At 43.9% G+C, this 19,946-nt stretch overlaps 1 protein-coding gene across 1 annotated transcript in view; it reads right to left on the bottom strand.

The window, feature by feature from the left end:
* LOC100495827 (alpha-2-macroglobulin) overlaps nt 1-12,066 on the bottom strand; it is a 52,103-nt gene extending 40,037 nt beyond the window's left edge. Inside the window, exons 1-7 of the mRNA XM_018090079.2 lie at nt 11,817-12,066; nt 10,426-10,609; nt 7,981-8,140; nt 7,266-7,318; nt 4,813-4,833; nt 3,117-3,270; nt 2,950-3,034 (exon numbers count right to left, since the gene is read on the bottom strand). Coding sequence (XP_017945568.2) covers nt 2,950-3,034; nt 3,117-3,270; nt 4,813-4,833; nt 7,266-7,318; nt 7,981-8,140; nt 10,426-10,609; nt 11,817-11,887 — 728 coding nt within the window. The 5' untranslated portion in view covers nt 11,888-12,066. The remainder of the gene's footprint in view (nt 1-2,949; nt 3,035-3,116; nt 3,271-4,812; nt 4,834-7,265; nt 7,319-7,980; nt 8,141-10,425; nt 10,610-11,816) is intronic.
* Nucleotides 12,067-19,946: the final 7,880 nt, after the last annotated feature.

The following is a 19,946-nucleotide window of genomic DNA, read 5'->3' as shown; positions in this document are numbered from 1 at the left end:
CCTTCCCTAATCTCACCATCTTTCCGCTGCATTACCTACTAAGGGGCACATTTACTAAGCAATTTTGAGAAAAAGTTTTCTGATATTGTCTCTCTAGTTTTTCAGAAAAACCTCTCATTATTTGTGATTTATTAATGTCTTTTCAAAAAGAAATTTGGCAGGTTTGATCTGTCGAATATCTTTGAGTCCTATAAAGGCTTAGAATAGTAGAGGAATAGAAAAGTTTCAAGGGGAAGTTAATCCCATCATTGTTTTCTATTTCACACAGTTTCAAGGGGAAGTTAATCCCATCATTGTTTTCTATTTCACACAGTTTCAAGGGGAAGTTAATCCCATCATTGTTTTCTATTTCACACAGTTTCAAGGGGAAGTTAATCCCTCATTGTTTTCTATTTCACACAGTTTCAAGGGGAAGTTAATCCCATCATTGTTTTCTATTTCCCCCAGTTTCAAGGGGAAGTTAATCCCATCATTGTTTTCTATTTCACACAGTTTCAAGGGGAAATTAATCCCATCATTGTTTTCTATTTCACCCAGTTTCAAGGGGAAATTAATCCCATCATTGTTTTCTATTTCACACAGTTTCAAGGGGAAATGAATTCCCTCATTGTTTTCTATTTCACCCAGTTTCAAGGGAAAATTAATCCCTTCATTGTTTTCTATTTCACCCAGTTTCAAGGGGAAATTAATCCCCTCAATGTTTTCTATTTCACCCAGTTTCAAGGGGAAATTAATCCCCTCATTGTTTTCTATTTCACCCAGTTTCAAGGGGAAATTAATCCCATCATTGTTTTCTATTTCACACAGTTTCAAGGGGAAATTAATCCCCTCATTGTTTTCTATTTCACCCAGTTTCAAGGGGAAATTAATCCCCTCATTGTTTTCTATTTCACCCAGTTTCAAGGGGAAATTAATCCCCTCATTGGTTTCTATTTCACACAGTTTCAAGGGGAAATTAATCCCATCATTGGTTTCTATTTCACACAGTTTCAAGGGGAAATTAATCCCCTCATTGTTTTCTATTTCACACAGTTTCAAGGGGAAATGAATCCCCTCATTGTTTTCTATTTCACACAGTTTCAAGGGAAAATTAATCCCATCATTGTTTTCTATTTCTCCCAGTTTCAAGGGGAAATGAATTCCCTCATTGTTTTCTATTTCTCCCAGTTTCAAGGGAAAATGAATCCCCTCATTGTTTTCTATTTCACCCAGTTTCAAGGGGAAATGAATTCCCTCATTGTTTTCTATTTCTCCCAGTTTCAAGGGGAAATTAATCCCATAATTGGTTTCTATTTCACACAGTTTCAAGAGGAAATGAATTCCCTCATTGTTTTCTATTTCACCCAGTTTCAAGAGGAAATGAATCCCCTCATTGTTTTCTATTTCACCCAGTTTCAATGGGAAATGAATTCCCTCATTGTTTTCTATTTCACCCAGTTTCAATGGGAAATGAATTCCCTCATTGTTTTCTATTTCACCCAGTTTCAATGGGAAATGAATTCCCTCATTGTTTTCTATTTCACCCAGTTTCAAGGGGAAATGAATTCCCTCATTGTTTTCTATTTCACCCAGTTTCAAGGGGAAATGAATTCCCTCATTGTTTTCTATTTCACCCAGTTTCAAGGGGAAATGAATTCCCTCATTGTTTTCTATTTCACCCAGTTTTCAAGGGAAATGAATTCCCTCATGTTTCTATTCACCCAGTTTCAAGGGGAAATTGATTCCCTCATTTTTCTATTTCACCCAGTTTCTCCCTCATGTTTTCTATTTCACCCAGTTTCAAGGGGAAATTAATCCCTCATTGTTTTCTATTTCACCCAGTTTCAATGGGAAATGAATTCCCTCATTGTTTTCTATTTCACACAGTTTCAATGGGAAATGAATCCCCTCATTGTTTTCTATTTCTCCCAGTTTCAAGGGGAAATTAATCCCATAATTGGTTTCTATTTCACACAGTTTCAAGAGGAAATGAATCCCCTCATTGTTTTCTATTTCTCCCAGTTTCAAGGGGAAGTTAATCCCATCATTGGTTTCTATTTCACACAGTTTCAAGGGGAAATTAATCCCATAATTGGTTTCTATTTCACACAGTTTCAAGGGAAAAATAATCCCTTCATTGTTTTCTATTTCACCAAGTTTCAAGGGGAAATTAATCCCCTCATTGGTTTCTATTTCACCAAGTTTCAAGGGGAAATTGATCCCATCATTGGTTTCTATTTCACACAGTTTCAAGGGAAAATTAATCATCTTATTGTTTTCTATTTCACCCAGTTTCAAGGGGAAATTAATCCCATCATTGGTTTCTATTTCACCCAGTTTCAAAGGAAAATTAATCCCCTCATTGTTTTCTATTTCACCCAGTTTCAAGGGGAAGTTAATCCCATAATTGGTTTCTATTTCACCCAGTTTCAAGGGGAAACATATTTCACATATTTTCAAAGGAATGTTAATCCCTGCATTTTTTTTTATATCATACATTTTCAAGGGGAAGTTAACCCCCTCATTGTGTTCTATTTCACAAAGTTTCACGTGAAACTTTAACACATTATTGTTTTCCAAGAATGAGTGCCTAAAATGGTTGCTGGACCATTTCCTGTTTGGGAAAATTCGTAATTTTCTCATGTAATCTCGAAATTTTCATACAAATGATTCAAGCATTACAGTGACAATTTACAAATACAGCAATGATTGAGTTTAATTTGAATTTATACCATGTCGAGTTTATGCAACTTTCAAGGCTAGTTCCTTTCATATTCATTCTTTCCTCTGAACAAAACTACTATACAACTATGTGGTACTAGAGATAAATGTTCAATCCCCCAGCCAATAAATTTTGTGGATTTGGGGAAATACTGTACATGATAAAGCCTTTGCTGGAAAAGGGTGAAAGTAAAATAGCAGAGGACTTTAGCTATGAACTCAATGCAGAGATAATGCACAAATACTGACCTGCCACATATTTGAAGCTGGAATTGTTCACTGTTAGAAAAAACAGCCTTGGGGAACTGAAAGACGACCTCAAATGTGGGAAGGGCTGTCAAAATTACATAAACAAATGTGTGAAATAATAACAATGAAATGATATTTGGTATGAGGAAAGGCAAACACTCTCTCACCGTATCCTGCCACACTAAAGTGGTGCTCAATGCCCCCAACATTAATGGAATATTGACCAAACAAAGGCGTAGGGGACAGCGGCAACGAGAGCTCAGCGATTCCCTGTTTGAGAGTCACATTCAGCCACTGGGCAATACGTTTCCACTCTGGATTCTAAAGGACAGAGAACATTATATTTAAGGGATATTGTAATATAAATGGTTCAAATTTTGCATCTAGACTAGTAGCCCACAGCAAGTACTGAGCAGGTGAAATGTAATGGTCACCAATGTAAAAGTAAACATTTGATTGGTTGTTTGGTGTTACTAGACATGGAGCAATTTCCCTAAATCATTTTTCAATAGATCTATGCATCTTTCTGACGTGATCCCAAGTTCAGTGTTGTAAAGGAATACTATTACTAACAGGAGACTTTCTAATACTAGAATAGGAGGATGGGGAGTCTTTCAGGCAAGAGGCAGTTGGGGACCAAGAGGGAGAAAAACAGGACCTAGACAAGGAGAAGAGGGTGAAGATCTGGAGCCGACATACAAAAGAGAGGCGCTTTCCCTTTACTTACAAAGATAGAATCATTGTGAAGCCACCATACCACATCAAGGGAATCCCTAAATGTCATGCTATTTATATTTTTCATAGACTGGTATCTCCCTTCATGGTGTTTCCTGACCAAGGTATTGATCTTACAGGTTGATCTTCCCCTGTTTCAGTTTTTATAGGGAAGGGGTCTCCAAGACCAACATCCATTTTTAAAGACATAATACCGGTGTTAAAGGGATGGATGCCGGGAATACCAGAAGTTCTGAAACAGGACAGAGCTGGGGAAGACATAGACTAGGAGGCCAAAGTGGCCACAAGAACAGATGAAGAATAAGACACAATGGACACAATGGATTTGGAAAAGAAGAGCAGGTTAAGCAGGGATAGCAAGGTGAGAGCCAGGAGGAGCAAAAGCCATGGACAGCCTTTAGTGCTCAGGAAACCAGAAGAGAATAATAGTTTACTGAAACTGAGCTAGCCAGACCAGAACCTGCCGAGTCCACTCAAGATAAAAACCAGGATTGTGCAGTCTCACATGCAAGAGGTGAGGGGTATAGGTGGGTAAAGGGAATGAATTGAGAAGCTGTTGGTAACTGGGGACATGATTTCTTGGTATCCAACAGGGTCCCCAGAATTTATTTTCCGCAGGACCCACAGGTGATTAGTTACATCACTTATCAACTTAAACCTTACAGGAACACCAAGTTTAACCCAAACTAAATCAGATATGAACCCTGGAGCTTCTGACCTAAAGCCTATGTTGTTTTCCTTGGTGGTGGACTAAATAATAGGATGTCTAACATATGTTAAAGTGCAGTTTGCAGCAACACATCCAGCTTAGTGGCTCTTACTTGGACCCCCGACAATAATGGTCACTCAGCCACTCCCTATACCTACCTACATTCCTGAAACATGTTGGGAAACTCTTCAAATCCATGCCCTGTTACACACAACCCATGCCACTCCCAATGCCAAACCACACCTACATTTTAGTAAGACCAACCCCTTTAACGCAAGTCATTCAGGTCTGTCACACAAAATATAGGGGTGACTGGTGTGACTTACACCTTGTAAAACACTGAGGGAAGAACTGAAGTAAGAAATCTAGACCCCAAATCTGTGATAAACATTGAATCTACACTTTTGTAAATCACTTACCTGTATATAAATGACTGGGAACTGTAAGACACAGAGAGAAGCAAGGCATTAATAGGATATTCCCACTGTCCCAGTATGATGTAATATGGCACCTGTTACTCACAGTAGCCAATCAGCAGTTAGCTGTTAGCAGACCGGTGCAGGTACAAAGAATCTATTGGTTATTTTGGCTTATAGGGATAAAGGAAACCTTCTTTTGTTTCTTCACAGCCATAACTCTGAAGGTGAATCCTCTCCCAGCAGATTAGAATGAGGAGCCTGCTACTTCATTAAGATGTTTTGATCATGTATTTTCAATCAAAATGATTGGATTTTAAACCCCATTCATCTCATCAGTTAGACAAGCTTTACTGAAATGTACAAAGTACCCTTTTTGGTGAGGAACTTCTTCCTTATGGTTATATACCAACTGGCCCTATACTGTATGTAGGGTTCCAGCTATAAATACCAACTGGCCCTATACTGTATGTAGGGTTCCAGCTATAAATACCAACTGGCCCTATACTGTATGTAGGGTTCCAGCTATAAATACCAACTGGCCCTATACTGTATGTAGGGTCCAGCTATAAATACCAAACTGGCCCTATACTGTATGTAGGGTTCCAGCTATAAATACCAACTGCCCTATACTGTATGTAGGGTTCCAGCTATTAAATACCAACTGGCCCTATACTGTATGTAGGGTTCCAGCTATAAATACCAACTGGCCCTATACTGTATGTAGGGTTCCAGCTAATAAATACCAACTGGCCCTATACTGTATGTAGGTTCCAGCTATAAATACCAACTGGCCCTATACTGTATGTAGGGTTCCAGCTATAAATACCAACTGGCCCTATACTGTATGTAGGGTTCCAGCATAATAAAAATACCAACTGGCCCTATACTGGTATGTAGGGTTCTCCAGCCTATAATACCAATGGCCTGATACTGCTATGTAGGGTTTCCAGCTAATAAATACCAACTGGCCCTATACTGTATGGTAGGGTTCCAGCTATAAATAACAACTGGCCCTATACTGTATGTAGGGGTGCTTCCAGCTATAAATACCAACTGGGCCCTATACTGTATGTAGGGTTCCAAGCTAATAAATACCAACTGGCCCTATACTGTATGTAGGGTTCCAGCTATAAATACCAACTGGCCCTATACTGTATGTTAGGGTTCCAGCTATAAATACCAACTGGCCCTATACTGTATGTAGGGTTCCAGCTATAAATACAACTGGCCCTATACTGTATGTAGGGTTCCAGCTATAAATACCAACTGGCCCTATACTGTATGTAGGGTTCCAGCTATAAATACCAACTGGCCCTATACTGTATGTAGGGTTCCAGCTATAAATACCAACTGGCCCTATACTGTATGTAGGGTTCCAGCTATAAATACCAACTGGCCCTATACTGTATGTAGGGTTCCAGCTATAAATACCAACTGGCCCTATACTGTATGTAGGGTTCCAGCTATAAATACCAACTGGCCCTATACTGTATGTAGGGTTCCAGCTATAAATACCAACTGGCCCTATACTGTATGTAGGGTTCCAGCTATAAATACCAACTGGCCCTATACTGTATGTAGGGTTCCAGCTATAAATACCCAGGTGTTGGGTTCCTTGCTTTTATTGTGACAGGTGGAAAACTAGCCAGTAAGTAGGAATATTAAACTCAATACCCCATAGGAATCCCTGGTTGAAATATAGTGGACTTGTTCAAAGTTCAAAGGGAGTGGGGAGATAAGAAATTGACCAACAAGAGTATCATGGCTGTTACTACAGAGACCACTAATGTGGGAATGTCCCTTACAAGAGGTTGGCCAATATTGGAGATCATTTTTTTTCATTTGCAGGAAGAAGACATTTTGAGTGTGATACATTTTATTGGCCAACTGATTTGTGTAGCATTTTCTCCTTACTATAGGTCTCATTAGCAGGAGGGTTACTGGGTTTGCCTACTTGGTTTGAGACAATAGCCCATATTATTATCCTAGCAAATCATCAGGCTTCACTAAAGTTTAACAAAGAAGTGGAGATGAAATGTTGCTCATTATTTTTTCAGGTTCTGTACAATGCCAAGGAACCCATAGCCCTTTAGCAATGGAGATCTGCACCTCCCAAGATGCCCCCAGTGGCCCCCCATCTTTTTTTCTGCTGATTCCCAGCACATGCTCATGCTGCTGTCACTTACCTGCACTTAGGGACTGACTTAAAGACCCTCATTCTCTTCTTAATAACTTACAGAGCCCCCTAAGCTTAGCTTCTCAGCAGCTGCCCAGAGACCACTGAGCATGTGCGGTGTCACTGACAATCCAAGATGGGGAGCTCCTGTGACAATTCACTAAGTCTTTAGGTTGCTGCTGTTAGGTAAGCTTATCAAATATAGTCATTCTTAATGTATTTTTTAGGGTTTGTTCTCCTTCCAAGTTGTCTTAATTCCTGTTCATTCTCCACTTACCTGAGTTTCTTCCGGTTGTAGATTTTCTTTAAGAGAAACAACTCGTATTTGTACTGTGGAGAGAAAGAATTCATGTCACACAATCAACTTTGCACGACTCCATGGGAATAACACCAGTATAGCAACGTCTGTGGCTTCTTGGGGAGGGGTGGTGGGCTATTGGGAAAGCGGGCGGGCCTATGGCTGACATCATTGTATGTTCAATCCACATGTCCCTCCCCCGAGGAGCATATAAGCAGAAAAGCAATAATTTACTCAGCAGCAGAAAATACTGTACTTCCCAGGGATATGCCAAACTATCTTATTTGTGAATCTGCTGTTCCTATTCCAAAACAGATTGAACTGTAGAGTAACATCATGTAATATCATTTGATGATATAGTTCAACTAGTCTATATATAAACCAAATAAAGAATGGCATCAATAACAACCAAACAAGCAAAAAATCTTTGGAGGGGCCCAGTAGAGCAGCTATAGGGGCAGTTCACCCTTCGGTTTGGCCTCCCCCATGCTTCCCCCTGTGGGGTCTGTTAAACCACTGATTCATGGATTTTATAAATGTCTTGGTCAGTCCATGTTTCATTGCAGGCCAGGCAAGCAGGCAATTACTACAGCAACTGGAGTTAGAATCTTCGAATGGTTCTGTTAGGCTGAATTTAATTATATGTTGAGTTCATCTCCATCCAGTAGGAATGAACATATCCAATTAAAAATACCTGTGTCCCCTGGTTTATATAAAGCTTTGTCCGTCTGAATGAAAGTGCTGGTTCTTCTCTTCCTCACTAGAACTTTGCTGCTGTTGGTTACGGTCTCCCCTGCGTTTTCAATGAGAATTTCCATGGTGGCCACTTCATCCCATTCAGAGGGTGGAGGCACCTGAATAGAAGATAATACCCATCACCTCTAGGGGGAATTATCAAAATAAATGATTTCTCTTTTTTTTAAAGGTTCTGGTTGCAGTCAGTTACTGTCTATTGCTGAAGAACTTCTTTATTGCTTTGTGGGTACAGTTGGGGGCAGATTTATGACTGCTCAAGCTTAATTGTTAAAGTGTTTGGGGGTACAGTTGGGGGCAAGACTTTCAGCTTGAGCAAGTCCACCACTGGCACTAACCCTATTAGCACTCTCCACCTGGGTAAAAGGTTTCCACAATAATCTCTACTCCCTGTTCCTGGGTTACTCTCTTACTTATGGCCAGGAAGTAGGGACAGGTTGTGTCTGAGCTGGAGAAACTGCTTTTCCATTGTGTTCATCTCTATGAGCAATTTAAATGAAGCTGAAGCAATGCCTCACATTGTCCACAGACATGTAATATCCCAACCCACATGATTCACCTTGATGTGTATTTCCAAATATTTTACTATCAATCAGTCACAACAAAGGGTGAAGGGAAGGTGGTGTTTTCTGGGAATCTAATTATCTACATTGCAAGGACCATACACGGGCAGCTTCAGTTTCTCTGTTTGCCCTGACTTGCTGCAGAAATAACAAAAAAGTACCTGTAGATTTTCCAATAGACAAAGTGTATGTTCAGTACAAGTCCTATTCATTGCACTTATTGTACAATGTACAAGGGTCTCATAGAAAAAGTTCCCTCTGAACAGTAATGAACTCTTCTATTCATGGGCCTAGGAATGCCAGGGCTAAGTACCCCTTAGCTCAGGGGTCCCCAACCTTTTTTTGCACCACGGACCGGTTTCAAGCAAGACAATTTTTCCAAGGAACGGGGTCGGGGACTCCCACCTAAGTGGTGACATTCCCTGCTGCTTAGCATTGAACTTTAAGCACTTTGGTCCTTGTCGCTATCAGTAGAAAGCTGTCATGGCTGTGTAACCGTTGGGGAGCTGGGATCACAGGTAATTGGAACCAGAGGTGTCCTGGTTCAGCTCAGTCCATGGCCTGGTGGTTGGGGACCCCTGCCTTAGCTGACTGCACTGACATAAAGACAAGATACCAGCAGGGGAAGAAGTTGTTTCTCAGTAGGATTTCACCTGAAATCTGAATTCAGACTCTGTAAACCAAGATTTCAGTGCAAGGACATGTAGAATGTTGTCTCATGATGTCATTGGAAATCGACTCCCCATATATACATTCCATTTAATGATTAGCTAGGTGACTTCATCCCTGCTTATGTAGACCCAAAGAGTGAAGCAAGACTTAGTTAAACATAGTTGAACAGCTAACATACTAGGTTTGGCAGGGTTCTTGTGAAGATCCAGGGCAGGATGGAAACTAGAGAAGGGTCACTGAAGAAGAAACCTACTGTATTAAGGCCATAAATCTGTTATTATCTTTATTTCTCTGGTTACTGAAGAGAAAGTCCAAGTCCTACATTGAAGCAGAAGCTAGGGCTTACTGAGTCGACTCAATTTGATGAAAAATGTATCTACTAATTAAATTCAAGATTTAATGGTTTAGTGGGTTAAAACACAAGACTATTTCACATTGAATGGATTCTAGGCCAATATTGGGAAGACTCAGTTCATTGGAAGGACAATTATGCCTGGAAGGGTGGAAGACAAAAAAGGTGACCTGGAAAAATAAAGATGGATTCAATCACAAGAATCCTGGGAGTTGGGCGCAGTTAGTGCTACGGGTGCCATTCTGGCCCAGCCTGGGAATTGGGCGCAGTTGGAGCTACGGGTGCCATTCTGACCCAGCCTGGGAGTTGGGCGCAGTTGGTGCTACAGGTGCCATTCTGGCCCAGCCTGGGAATTGGATGCAGTTGGTGCTACGGGTGCCATTCTGGCCCAGCCTGGGAATTGGATGCAGTTGGTGCTACGGGTGCCATTCTGGCCCAGCCTGGGAATTGGATGCAGTTGGTGCTACAGGTGCCATTCTGGCCCAGCCTGGGAATTGGATGCAGTTGGTGCTACGGGTGCCATTCTGGCCCAGCCTGGGAATTGGATGCAGTTGGTGCTACGGGTGCCATTCTGGCCCAGCCTGGGAATTGGATGCAGTTGGTGCTACCGGTGCCATTCTGGCCCAGCCTGGAAATTGGATGCAGTTGGTGTTACGGGTGCCTAGACTGAGACATTATGGGGGCTACTTAATTACCCATTTTAATCCAAAACATTATTTGGGTGGTTTCATCCTAAACTTTTCACTATCCATATAACTAGAGTATATCACTGTTTGGGTGCTGTGGGGATGATGGGTACCTCGAATGTAACACAGCTGAAGAACAATTTTTGTTGGAGGATCTTCTCTATCACAGTTAAGTTCTGTTTGGCCATGTTCAAGGTAACCTGTATCCGGCTGTCTCTCTCCGCTCCACTGAGGTGCACACAGACTTGTTCAGAATGGGGGGCGACCAACTCCGAGGGGAAGATGACAGCATAATGCCTGTTGGGGTAAATCATTTATTGTCAGTTAGATTGTACTACAGCAGGGGATGGTAATTATCTGGTTACTACTAGTGATTTATTTATTTAGTCAGAATGACCAGTCTGATACGTAAACCAGGAGAGCCCCATGGCATTGGGATAACGTCTCTTGTGTCCTTTGGCCTCTAATAAAGTTGCACAATCCTGGTGAGACCACCCAGAGTGTATAGTGAGGGTCTCCACAGTAAGGGCTTCTACCCAACTTCAATAAAATCCAGTGAGTGTAAATGGCAATACCATATGAGTGTGCATCCTATATTGATTACTGGTTTCATTCACATTATTGTGTCTTTACTCACAGACATAGTGAAATAATGAAAGAAATAGGTTGGGATCTATATTTTTTGTTAATCAGTTGCATCTATTCCCAGTGTCGGCCTGGAACCCCAGGAGCCCTCCAGAAAACCTTAGACCATGGGTCCATTCTCCAAACTATGTTCCCTCCACACCTCACTCAACCATTTTATTTTACTATCATATATCTTAATGATCTTAATGATATACTGTCTTATACATACTATGATCTATTCTTCTATCTATTTAGTTTCTTTGTTCCCATAGAGAACTAGGGAATGCCCTTGTCATAGGCCAAATTGTTAGAAGCAGGGAGCCCACTGGGAGTTTTCCTGGTATCCCGTTGGGCCAGCCCAACACTGTCTATTCCTGTGGGTAAAAACCCTCAAGGATCAATGGAACCAACTCATACACAGTGGCGTAACTAAGAAGACAGACCCTGCAGCAGCATAGGGACCTGGTGACACAAGGGGCCAAGTAAGGACCCATGATCCCTGCTATCTCTTAGGGCAGGGTCCCTTTTCAGGCCCCCTTCTACTTGCGATCTCTGTTCCTGCTGCTGGCCAAAGCCAACTATCCTCCCCTTCCACCTGTCTTTTACATCTAGCACTGGAGCAAGGGGTGGAGGGGTAACTGGGGGCCCACAGGTAAGAGTATGGGGGCAGCCTGTGAGTGAGGGTTCAGGAGGGGGCAGGTGGCAGATGCTACGCCATGTGCTGAAACCCGGTCAAACAAGAAGTGGGTGTTTACCCTTATGCATAATCTAGATTAGCTTCTGACTAGACCCCCACTCACTGCTTTGACCAAACCAATGGGGCTGAGCAGACACAACAAACATGCGTTTTCAATATCAGCTCTACACAAATACTCACAGCTTTGCCTCCAATGTCCCAGAGAGCTGCAGTAGGACCAGCCCCAAGCCCAGGAACCTGAGCAGCACCATGTTGTGTGTCCTCAGTCTGTCTGTCTGTCTGTGCCGGGGGACTCAGTGCTGAAACAACAACCTTTCAGTCTAATGCTAAAACCTTTTCCCAAACCAGAGGATCAAAAGAAGTAAAATCCCTTGTATTAATTGCTGCTAACGTCCAGTCTGGCACTGTTAGAAGACACCATAAATGACCCTTCTGCATAAAGGCAAATGCTCGGTAATGATCTACACCCTTATTTATAGGGGATCTAAGCCCACCCACAGCCCAACTAGTTTCACATTCACTCTCAGACTTGGCCACTGACCAGGGAATGGCAAATATTTGTTCTACTGATCAACCCAAGGTCTGTGCCAGGGGGTTATGAGTAGTAGTTATGTCAGAGTAAACACAGTGAGTATCTATGAAACTCCAGTTGGTCAAAACAAAAAGCAGCGGGAAGTACAGATAAGGAATCTCAACATCAGCAGAATATACAGGAGCGCAGAAGGAAAATAAAACTGTTGAGATACGGAGACACTATGGATAGGAACTTGTGGTCTTCTAGATAGTGTTAAATAGATCATTTTCACGAAAACAAGGCAAAGGGCAAAAAAAGTCTATTAGTTTCAACCTCTGGTGTCTATATGAAACCTGCCTAACTGCTAGTGATCTGAAGGAGGGCAAACAAGCCCCATCTGAAGCCTCTAATTTGCTGTAGAGGGGAAAAATTCCTTCCTGACCCCAAGATGTCAATCGGACCAGTCCCTGGGGCAACTTCAAATCTCCCATATCACTGTATTCTCTCACTTGCTAAATACCCATCCAACTCCTTCTTGAAGCTACAGATGCAGCCAGTAAGTTTTTACATGTTGTCCCACCATGGCCAGACACCATTTTTGAGTGTTAAATCCTGCCTCTAGGTGGTGCTAGAATGCAAAGACTTGCCAGCAAAACATCATAGACCATGTGCTACCTGGTGATGATTTTTGTTAATTGGAAGAGACATACTGCAACAACATGGTAAATGAACATTCCTGCATCTGTACCTTATGTATGTGTATGAGTATCAGTCTCCTGAAAATCTGTGCCCCATATAATACAGCTCAATACCCTGTTTGCCCCTGCTGCCTGGCATTGCCCGATACAGCCAAGTTTATTATCTACAAGGACTCCAAGCTCCTTCTCCATTATGGATTTGCCTAGTGCAGTCCCATTAAGGGTCTTTATTAAGACCAACAGACTTTAGCTTAGAAAGCAGTCGTTTGGGGGGAACTCTATAAAAACCCTTTGGCAAAATCCATATAGATCCCAACTACTGCCCCCCCACTGTCCAGCTTCTTACTAACCTATTCATAAAAAGCAAACAAATTGGTCTGACATGATCTGTCCTTCATAAAGCCATGCTGATTCCTACCCATAATGCCATTCTCCATAGGTACTATAACAGATGAAAATCAGAAATAGAGGCGTGGCTAAACCTAAACTAAGCTCTCTTACTACCCAAGGGTGTAAACCATCTGGCCCTTGATAGAATGTCCATATCAGGTGGGTCTTGAAACTTTGACTCTACTGTATACACTGAAGAAAATAACTGGTTTAACACATTTGCCTTTTCTGTATCGACTATAACCACTTTATTCCCATTAATTAATTAATGGGGCCACACTCCCAACCTACATTTTTTTACTATACTTAAAAACTTTCTTGTGGTTAGTATTAGCTTCTGCCACAATCCGCTCCTTATTTTCTATCTTTGCCTTCCTGATTAGTGATGGGCAAAATGTTTCACCAGGCATGGATTTGCAGCGAATTTCCGTGTTTCGCCATTGGCAGATTGTTTCACGAAACGGGTGAAAAAATTTGCCACGGAAAAATTTGATGCGCGAATTGCTGCAAGAATAGTCGCGGGTGTCAAAAGAATAGTCGAGCGTCCAAAAATTCTCACAAGAATAGTTGCGCATCAAAATTGTCGCAAGAATAGTCGCGGGCGTCAAAAGAATAGTTGTGCGTCCAAAAATTGTCACAAAAATAGTCGCACGTCCAAAAATTGTCACAAGAATAGTCGTGCGTCAAAAGAATAGTCGTGAATCCAAAAATTGTCACAAAAATAGTTGCGCGTCAAAAGAATAGTTGTGCGTCCAAAAATTTTGCAAGAATAGTCGTGCATCCAACAATTGTCACAAGAATAGTCGCGCGTCAAAAGAAGAAAATGTTTCACCAGGCATGGATTTGCAGCGAATTTCCGTGTTTCGCCATTGGCAGATTGTTTCATGAAACGGGTGAAAAAATTTGCCACGGAAAAATTCAATGCGCGTCCAAAAATTGTTGCAAGAATAGTCGCGGGTGTCAAAAGAATAGTCGAGCGTCCAAAAATTTCTCTAGAATAGTCGTGTGTCCAAAAATTCTCACAAGAATAGTTGCGCATCAAAATTGTCGCAAGAATAGTCGCGGGCGTCAAAAGAATAGTCGTGCGTCCAAAAATTGTCACAAAAATAGTCGCACGTCCAAAAATTGTCACAAGAATAGTCGTGCGTCAAAATTGTCGCAAGAATAGTCGTGCGCCAAAATTGTCACAAGAATAGTCGCGGGCGGCAAAAGAATAGTCGCGCGTCCAAAAATTGTCACAAGAATAGTTGCGCATCAAAATTGTTGCAAGAATAGTCGCGGGCGTCAAAAGAATAGTCGTGCGTCCAAAAATTGTCATAAAAATAGTCGCACGTCCAAAAATTGTCACAAGAATAGTCGTGCGTCAAAATTGTCGCAAGAATAGTTGTGCGCCAAAATTGTCACAAGAATAGTCGCGGGCGGCAAAAGAATAGTCGCGCGTCCAAAAATTGTCACAAGAATAGTTGCGCATCAAAATTGTCGCAAGAATAGTCGCGCATCAAAAGAATAGTTGTGCTTCCAAAAATTTCTCAAGAATAGTCGTGTGTCCAAAAATTCTCACAAGAATAGTTGTGCATCAAAATTGTTGCAAGAATAGTCGCGGGCGTCAAAAGAACAGTCGCGCGTCCAAAAATTGTCACAAGAATAGTTGCGCGTCAAAAGAATAGTTGTGCGTCCAAAAATTTTGCGAGAATAGTCGCGCATCCAAAAATTGTCACAAGAATAGTCGCGCGTCAAAATAATAGCTGCGGGTGACAATTTTTTTTGCCGCACGACATTTTCGCCGTTTCGCAGATCTTTTGAAAGATTCGCGAATTTTTCGGCAACGCGAAACGGAACAGATTCGCTCATCACTATTTCTGGTTCTCTGTTTCTATATGCTCCCTGCCTCCATAGAGCTTCTGTCTAATCTGCCTGTTCCCAAGAGCTTCCCCTTTATTTAAGGCTTAGTATGATATAGGGATGCACCGAACCCCTGAACCCTTTGATAAGGGATTTGGCCGAATTCCGAACCGCCTCCGAATACAAATCAAATGAAATGCCTTTTATTGTCACGTTATCACGTTATCACGTTACACTGATACAGTACATGTGAAATTGTTATGTGCAAGCTACACAAGCAATAGTGCTATACAATTATAAGAATATATGTGCATATGAGTAATACAGTAGTATTAATATTGAGCTAGTATTAAAAAATACTTAGTGACTATAAGTGACCGTGTAATGTCTATGAGACCTATTGGTCAGTGTTCAGCAGTCTGATGGCCTGATGATAGAAGCTGTCCCTCAGCCTGCTGGTTCGGGACCGGATACTTCCATACCTCCTGCCTGACGGGAGCAGTTTAAATAAGTTGTTACTGGGATGACTGGAGTCTTTGCTGATCCTCCTGGCTTTCCTCCGGCACCGCTTCCTGTAGATGTCATGGAGAGAGGGAAGCTCACCTCCGATTATTCTCTCGGCACACCACTCTCTGCAGAGCTTTGCGGTTGTAGACGGTGCTGTTGCCGTACCAGGTGGTGATGGATCCAGTGAAGATGCTCTCGATGGCACAGCGGTAGAAGGACCTAAGGGTGCGGGGGCTCATGCCAAATCTCTTCAGTCTCCTGAGAAAGAAGAGTCGCTGCTGCGCCTTCTTCACTGTTTTGTCATCTGCGATGTGAACTCCCAGGAAACGGAAGCTGTTCACTCTCTCCACAGCAGCACCGTTGATGATGATGGGGGAATGTGCACCTCTGGAAGTCCACTATCAGCTCTTTGGTTTTTCCGACATTGAGGGAGAGATGATTCTCCTGACAATGTGTCAGGGCATTGACCTCCTCCCTGTATGCCGTCACTGTTGGTGATGAGACCCACCACTGTTGTGTCGTCCGCAAACTTCACAACGATGTTGGAGCTGCTAGTGGCCATGCAGTCATATGTGTAAAGTGAGTACAGTAGAGGGCTCAGTACACACCCCTGTGGAGCACCAGTGTTCATTATGACGGAGGATGAGGTGACGCTGCCCAGTCTGACCATCTGGCGTCTGTCGGACAGGAAGTTGAGGATCCGGCTGCAGAGAGAGTTGCTCAATCCTAGATCTTGTAGTTTCCTGTCCAGTTTCGAGGGAACGATGGTATTGAATGCAGAGCTATAATCTATAATTCTCACATAGGTATCCTTCTTCTCCAGGTGGGTGAGGGCCGTATGTAGGGTCAGGGCCATGGCGCCATCAGTGGACCTGTTGTGGCGGTATGCAATTTGTAGAGGGTCCAGTGAGTCCGGCAGCGCACAGCAGATGAAGTTCCTGAGCAAAGCATTTGCTTACGATGGGGGTCAGCGCTACTGCTCGCCAGTCAGGGATTTGATGGTGGAATACGCTAATTAGGATGCGGAAGGGTTAAATTTCCCACTTCATGTTCATGCGGAGACATTTAACCCTTCCAAATCCTAAAGGTCCCCATACACGGGCCGACTATAGCTGCAGATATGGGTCCCTTAGACTGATTCGGCAGCTAATCGGCCCGTGTATGGGCAGAACAGAGCGGCCTGGCCAACCGATATCAGGCCTGAAATTGGCCAGATCTCGATCAGGTAGGTTAGAAAATCCAGTTGGATCGGGGACCGCATCGGCTCATTGATGCGGTCCCCGAACCGACTGCCCCAGGGCCAAACGATCGGATTATTTTTTTTTTTAAGTGCCTTGCTACCCGATATCACCCACCCGTAGGTGGGGATATCGGATGAAGATCCCCTCGCTTGGCGACATCGCCAAGCGAGCGGATCTTATAGTGTATGGGTAACTTTATTAGCGTATCCCAATTCAGATTCCATTCAGCCAGGACTGTAGATTCGGCCAAATCTGAACCCTGCCGGCCAAATCCTGGCTGAATACTGAACTGAATCCTGAACTCGGTGCATCCCCAGTATGGTGTAGGGCAGGGGGGCCAGTAGGGCAGGGGGGCCCCAACCTTTCTTACTCGGGAGCCACAGTCAGAAGGAAAAAGACTTGGGGGCAACACAAGCCCATAAAGGTTCATGAAGGAGCCAAATAAGGGCTGTGATTGGCTATTAGGGGCCTCTATGCAGCCTATCAGCTTACAGGGGCTTTATTTGGTAGGAAATCTTGTTTTTATTCAACCAAAACTTGCCCCCAAGTCAGGAATTCAAAAATTCCTGGGGGCACTGGGAGCAACATCCAAGGGGTTTGGGAGCAACATGTTACCCCAGAGCTACTGGTTGGGGGTCACTGGTGTAGAGTGTGATACTCTGAGACTATTTGCAATTTTTTTATTACTTGTGTTTTTTAATAACTATAGGCCTTATTTATTATCAGCAAGTCCTGTTACATTTATTAAAGGGGTTATTCACCTTCCTATTAACCCTTACTGTGACACAGGCATTGATATTCTGGGACAATTAGCAATTCGTTTTCATTTTTTAATTTTCGTGGTTTTTCTGTCATTTGGCTTTTTGTTCAGCAGCTCTCTAGTTTGGAATTGCAGCCGCTATATGGTTGCTATGGACTTGTTTACCTTAGCAACCAGGCTGTGCGTTAAATGAGACACTGGAATGTGAACAGGAGAGGGACTGAATAGAAAGATAAGGAAACATAATTAACAACAAAATTATAGACTCACAGAGCTTTTCCATTTCATCATTTTAAAACTAGAAAAAATAAATAATTAAGACCAATTGCAAACTTGCTAGGAATAAGATATTCTAGAACATACTAACAGTTAATTTTTTTAATTTGCCTACCCACCCATTTGCTTACCCACATCCCCTCAGGGGCCCCTACCTGCCCATTGGCTTACCCACACCCCCTCAGGGGCCCCTACCCGCCCATTGGCTTACCCACACCCCCTCAGGGGCCCTTACCCGCCCATTGGCTTACCCACACCCCCTCAGGGGCCCTTACTCGCCCATTGGCTTACCCACACCCCCTCAGGGGCCCCTACCCACCCATTGGCTTACCCACCCCCCCTCAGGGGCCCCTACCCGCCCATTTGCTTACCCACACCCCCTCAGGGCCCCTACCGGCCCATTGGCTTACCCACATCCCCTCAGGGCCCCTACCTGCCCATTGGCTTACCCACACCCCCTCAGGGGCCCCTACCGGCCCATTTGCTTACCCACACCCCCTCAGGGGCCCCTACCGGCCCATTTGCTTACCCACACCCGCTCAGGGGCCCCTACCCGCCCATTTGCTTACCCACACCCCCTCAGGGGCCCCTACCAGCTCATTTGTTTCCCCACACCCCCTCAGGGGCCCCTACCCGCCCATTTGCTTCCCCACACCCCCTCAGGGGCCCCTACCCACCCATTTGCTTCCCCACACCCCCTCAGGGGCCCCTACCCGCCCATTGGCTTACCCACACCCCCTCAGTGGCCCCTACCTGCCCATTTGCTTACCCACACCCCCTCAGGGGCCCCTACCTGCCCATTTGCTTACCCACACCCCCTCAGGGGCCCCTACCTGCCCATTTGCTTACCTACACCCCCTCAGGGGCCCCTACCTGCCCATTTGCTTACCCACACCCCCTCAGGGGCCCCTACCGGCCCATTTGCTTCCCCACACCCCCTCAGTGGCCCCTACCTGCCCATTTGCTTACCCACACCCCCTCAGGGGCCCCTACCTGCCCATTTGCTTACCCACACCCCCTCAGGGGCCCCTACCTGCCCATTTGCTTACCCACACCCCCTCAGGGGCCCCTACCTGCCCATTTGCTTACCCACATCCTCTCAGGGGCCCCTACCTGCCCATTTGCTTACCCACACCCCCTCAGGGGCCCCTACCCGCCCATTTGCTTACCCACACCCCCCTCAGGGGCCCCTACCTGCCCATTTGCTTACCCACCCCCCCTCAGTGGCCCCTACCTGCCCATTTGCTTACCCACCCCCCCTCAGGGGCCCCTACCGGCCCATTTGCTTCCCCACACCCCCTCAGGGGCCCCTACCTGCCCATTTCCTTACCCACATCCCCTCAGGGGCCCCTACCCGCCCATTTGCTTCCCCACACCTCCTCAGGGGCCCCTACCTGCCCATTTCCTTACCCACATGGGTAAGCAAATGGGCGGGTAGGGGCCCCTGATGGGGTGTGGGGGCCCCTGGAATAGCCGCAGTCTGACCCTGCCAGAGTTATAATCCCCCTACACTTATTCATCCAGATCCCTTAATGCCTGTGTCCCAGTTTGTGTATTGGCTACTGAGGGACAATCACTAAATTCACCATCGCGAGCAACAAAATTCCCCGAAAATGTCTTTCCCTTTGTACCAATGTAATCGCCGCAGGTAAGTTACACACAGCAATTTGGCTTCACTGTGGGGTCACGTTTCCTTCATACATAGATTTTGCCATAAACAATGATGTTTAGTAAACGAATGTTTTTTAGTAAAAAAAATCTCAAACGCGATTATCACATTGCGATATTTTTTGCATGGAAATAGTAACAGCTTCTAATTCACAAACATTTCTAAGCTTTCAAAGCATAAGATACAGGTATCTGCCCCCTTATCCGGAAACCCATTATCCAGAAATTTCCGAATTATGGAAAGGCCATCTTCCATAGACTCCATTTTAATTAAATAATTCACATTTTTAAAAATAATTTCCCTTTTCTCTGTAATAATAAAACAGTACCCGTACTTGATCCCAACTAAGATATAATTACCCCTTATTGGGGGCAGAACAGCCCTATTGGGTTTATTTAATGGTTAAATGATTC

This window comes from Xenopus tropicalis, chromosome 7, assembly GCF_000004195.4.
Source record: "Xenopus tropicalis strain Nigerian chromosome 7, UCB_Xtro_10.0, whole genome shotgun sequence".
In the NCBI taxonomy this organism is placed as follows: Eukaryota; Metazoa; Chordata; class Amphibia; order Anura; family Pipidae; genus Xenopus; species Xenopus tropicalis.
Note: the sequence above shows the minus strand (reverse complement) of the source record. Positions and strands in the feature narration are given on the sequence as shown.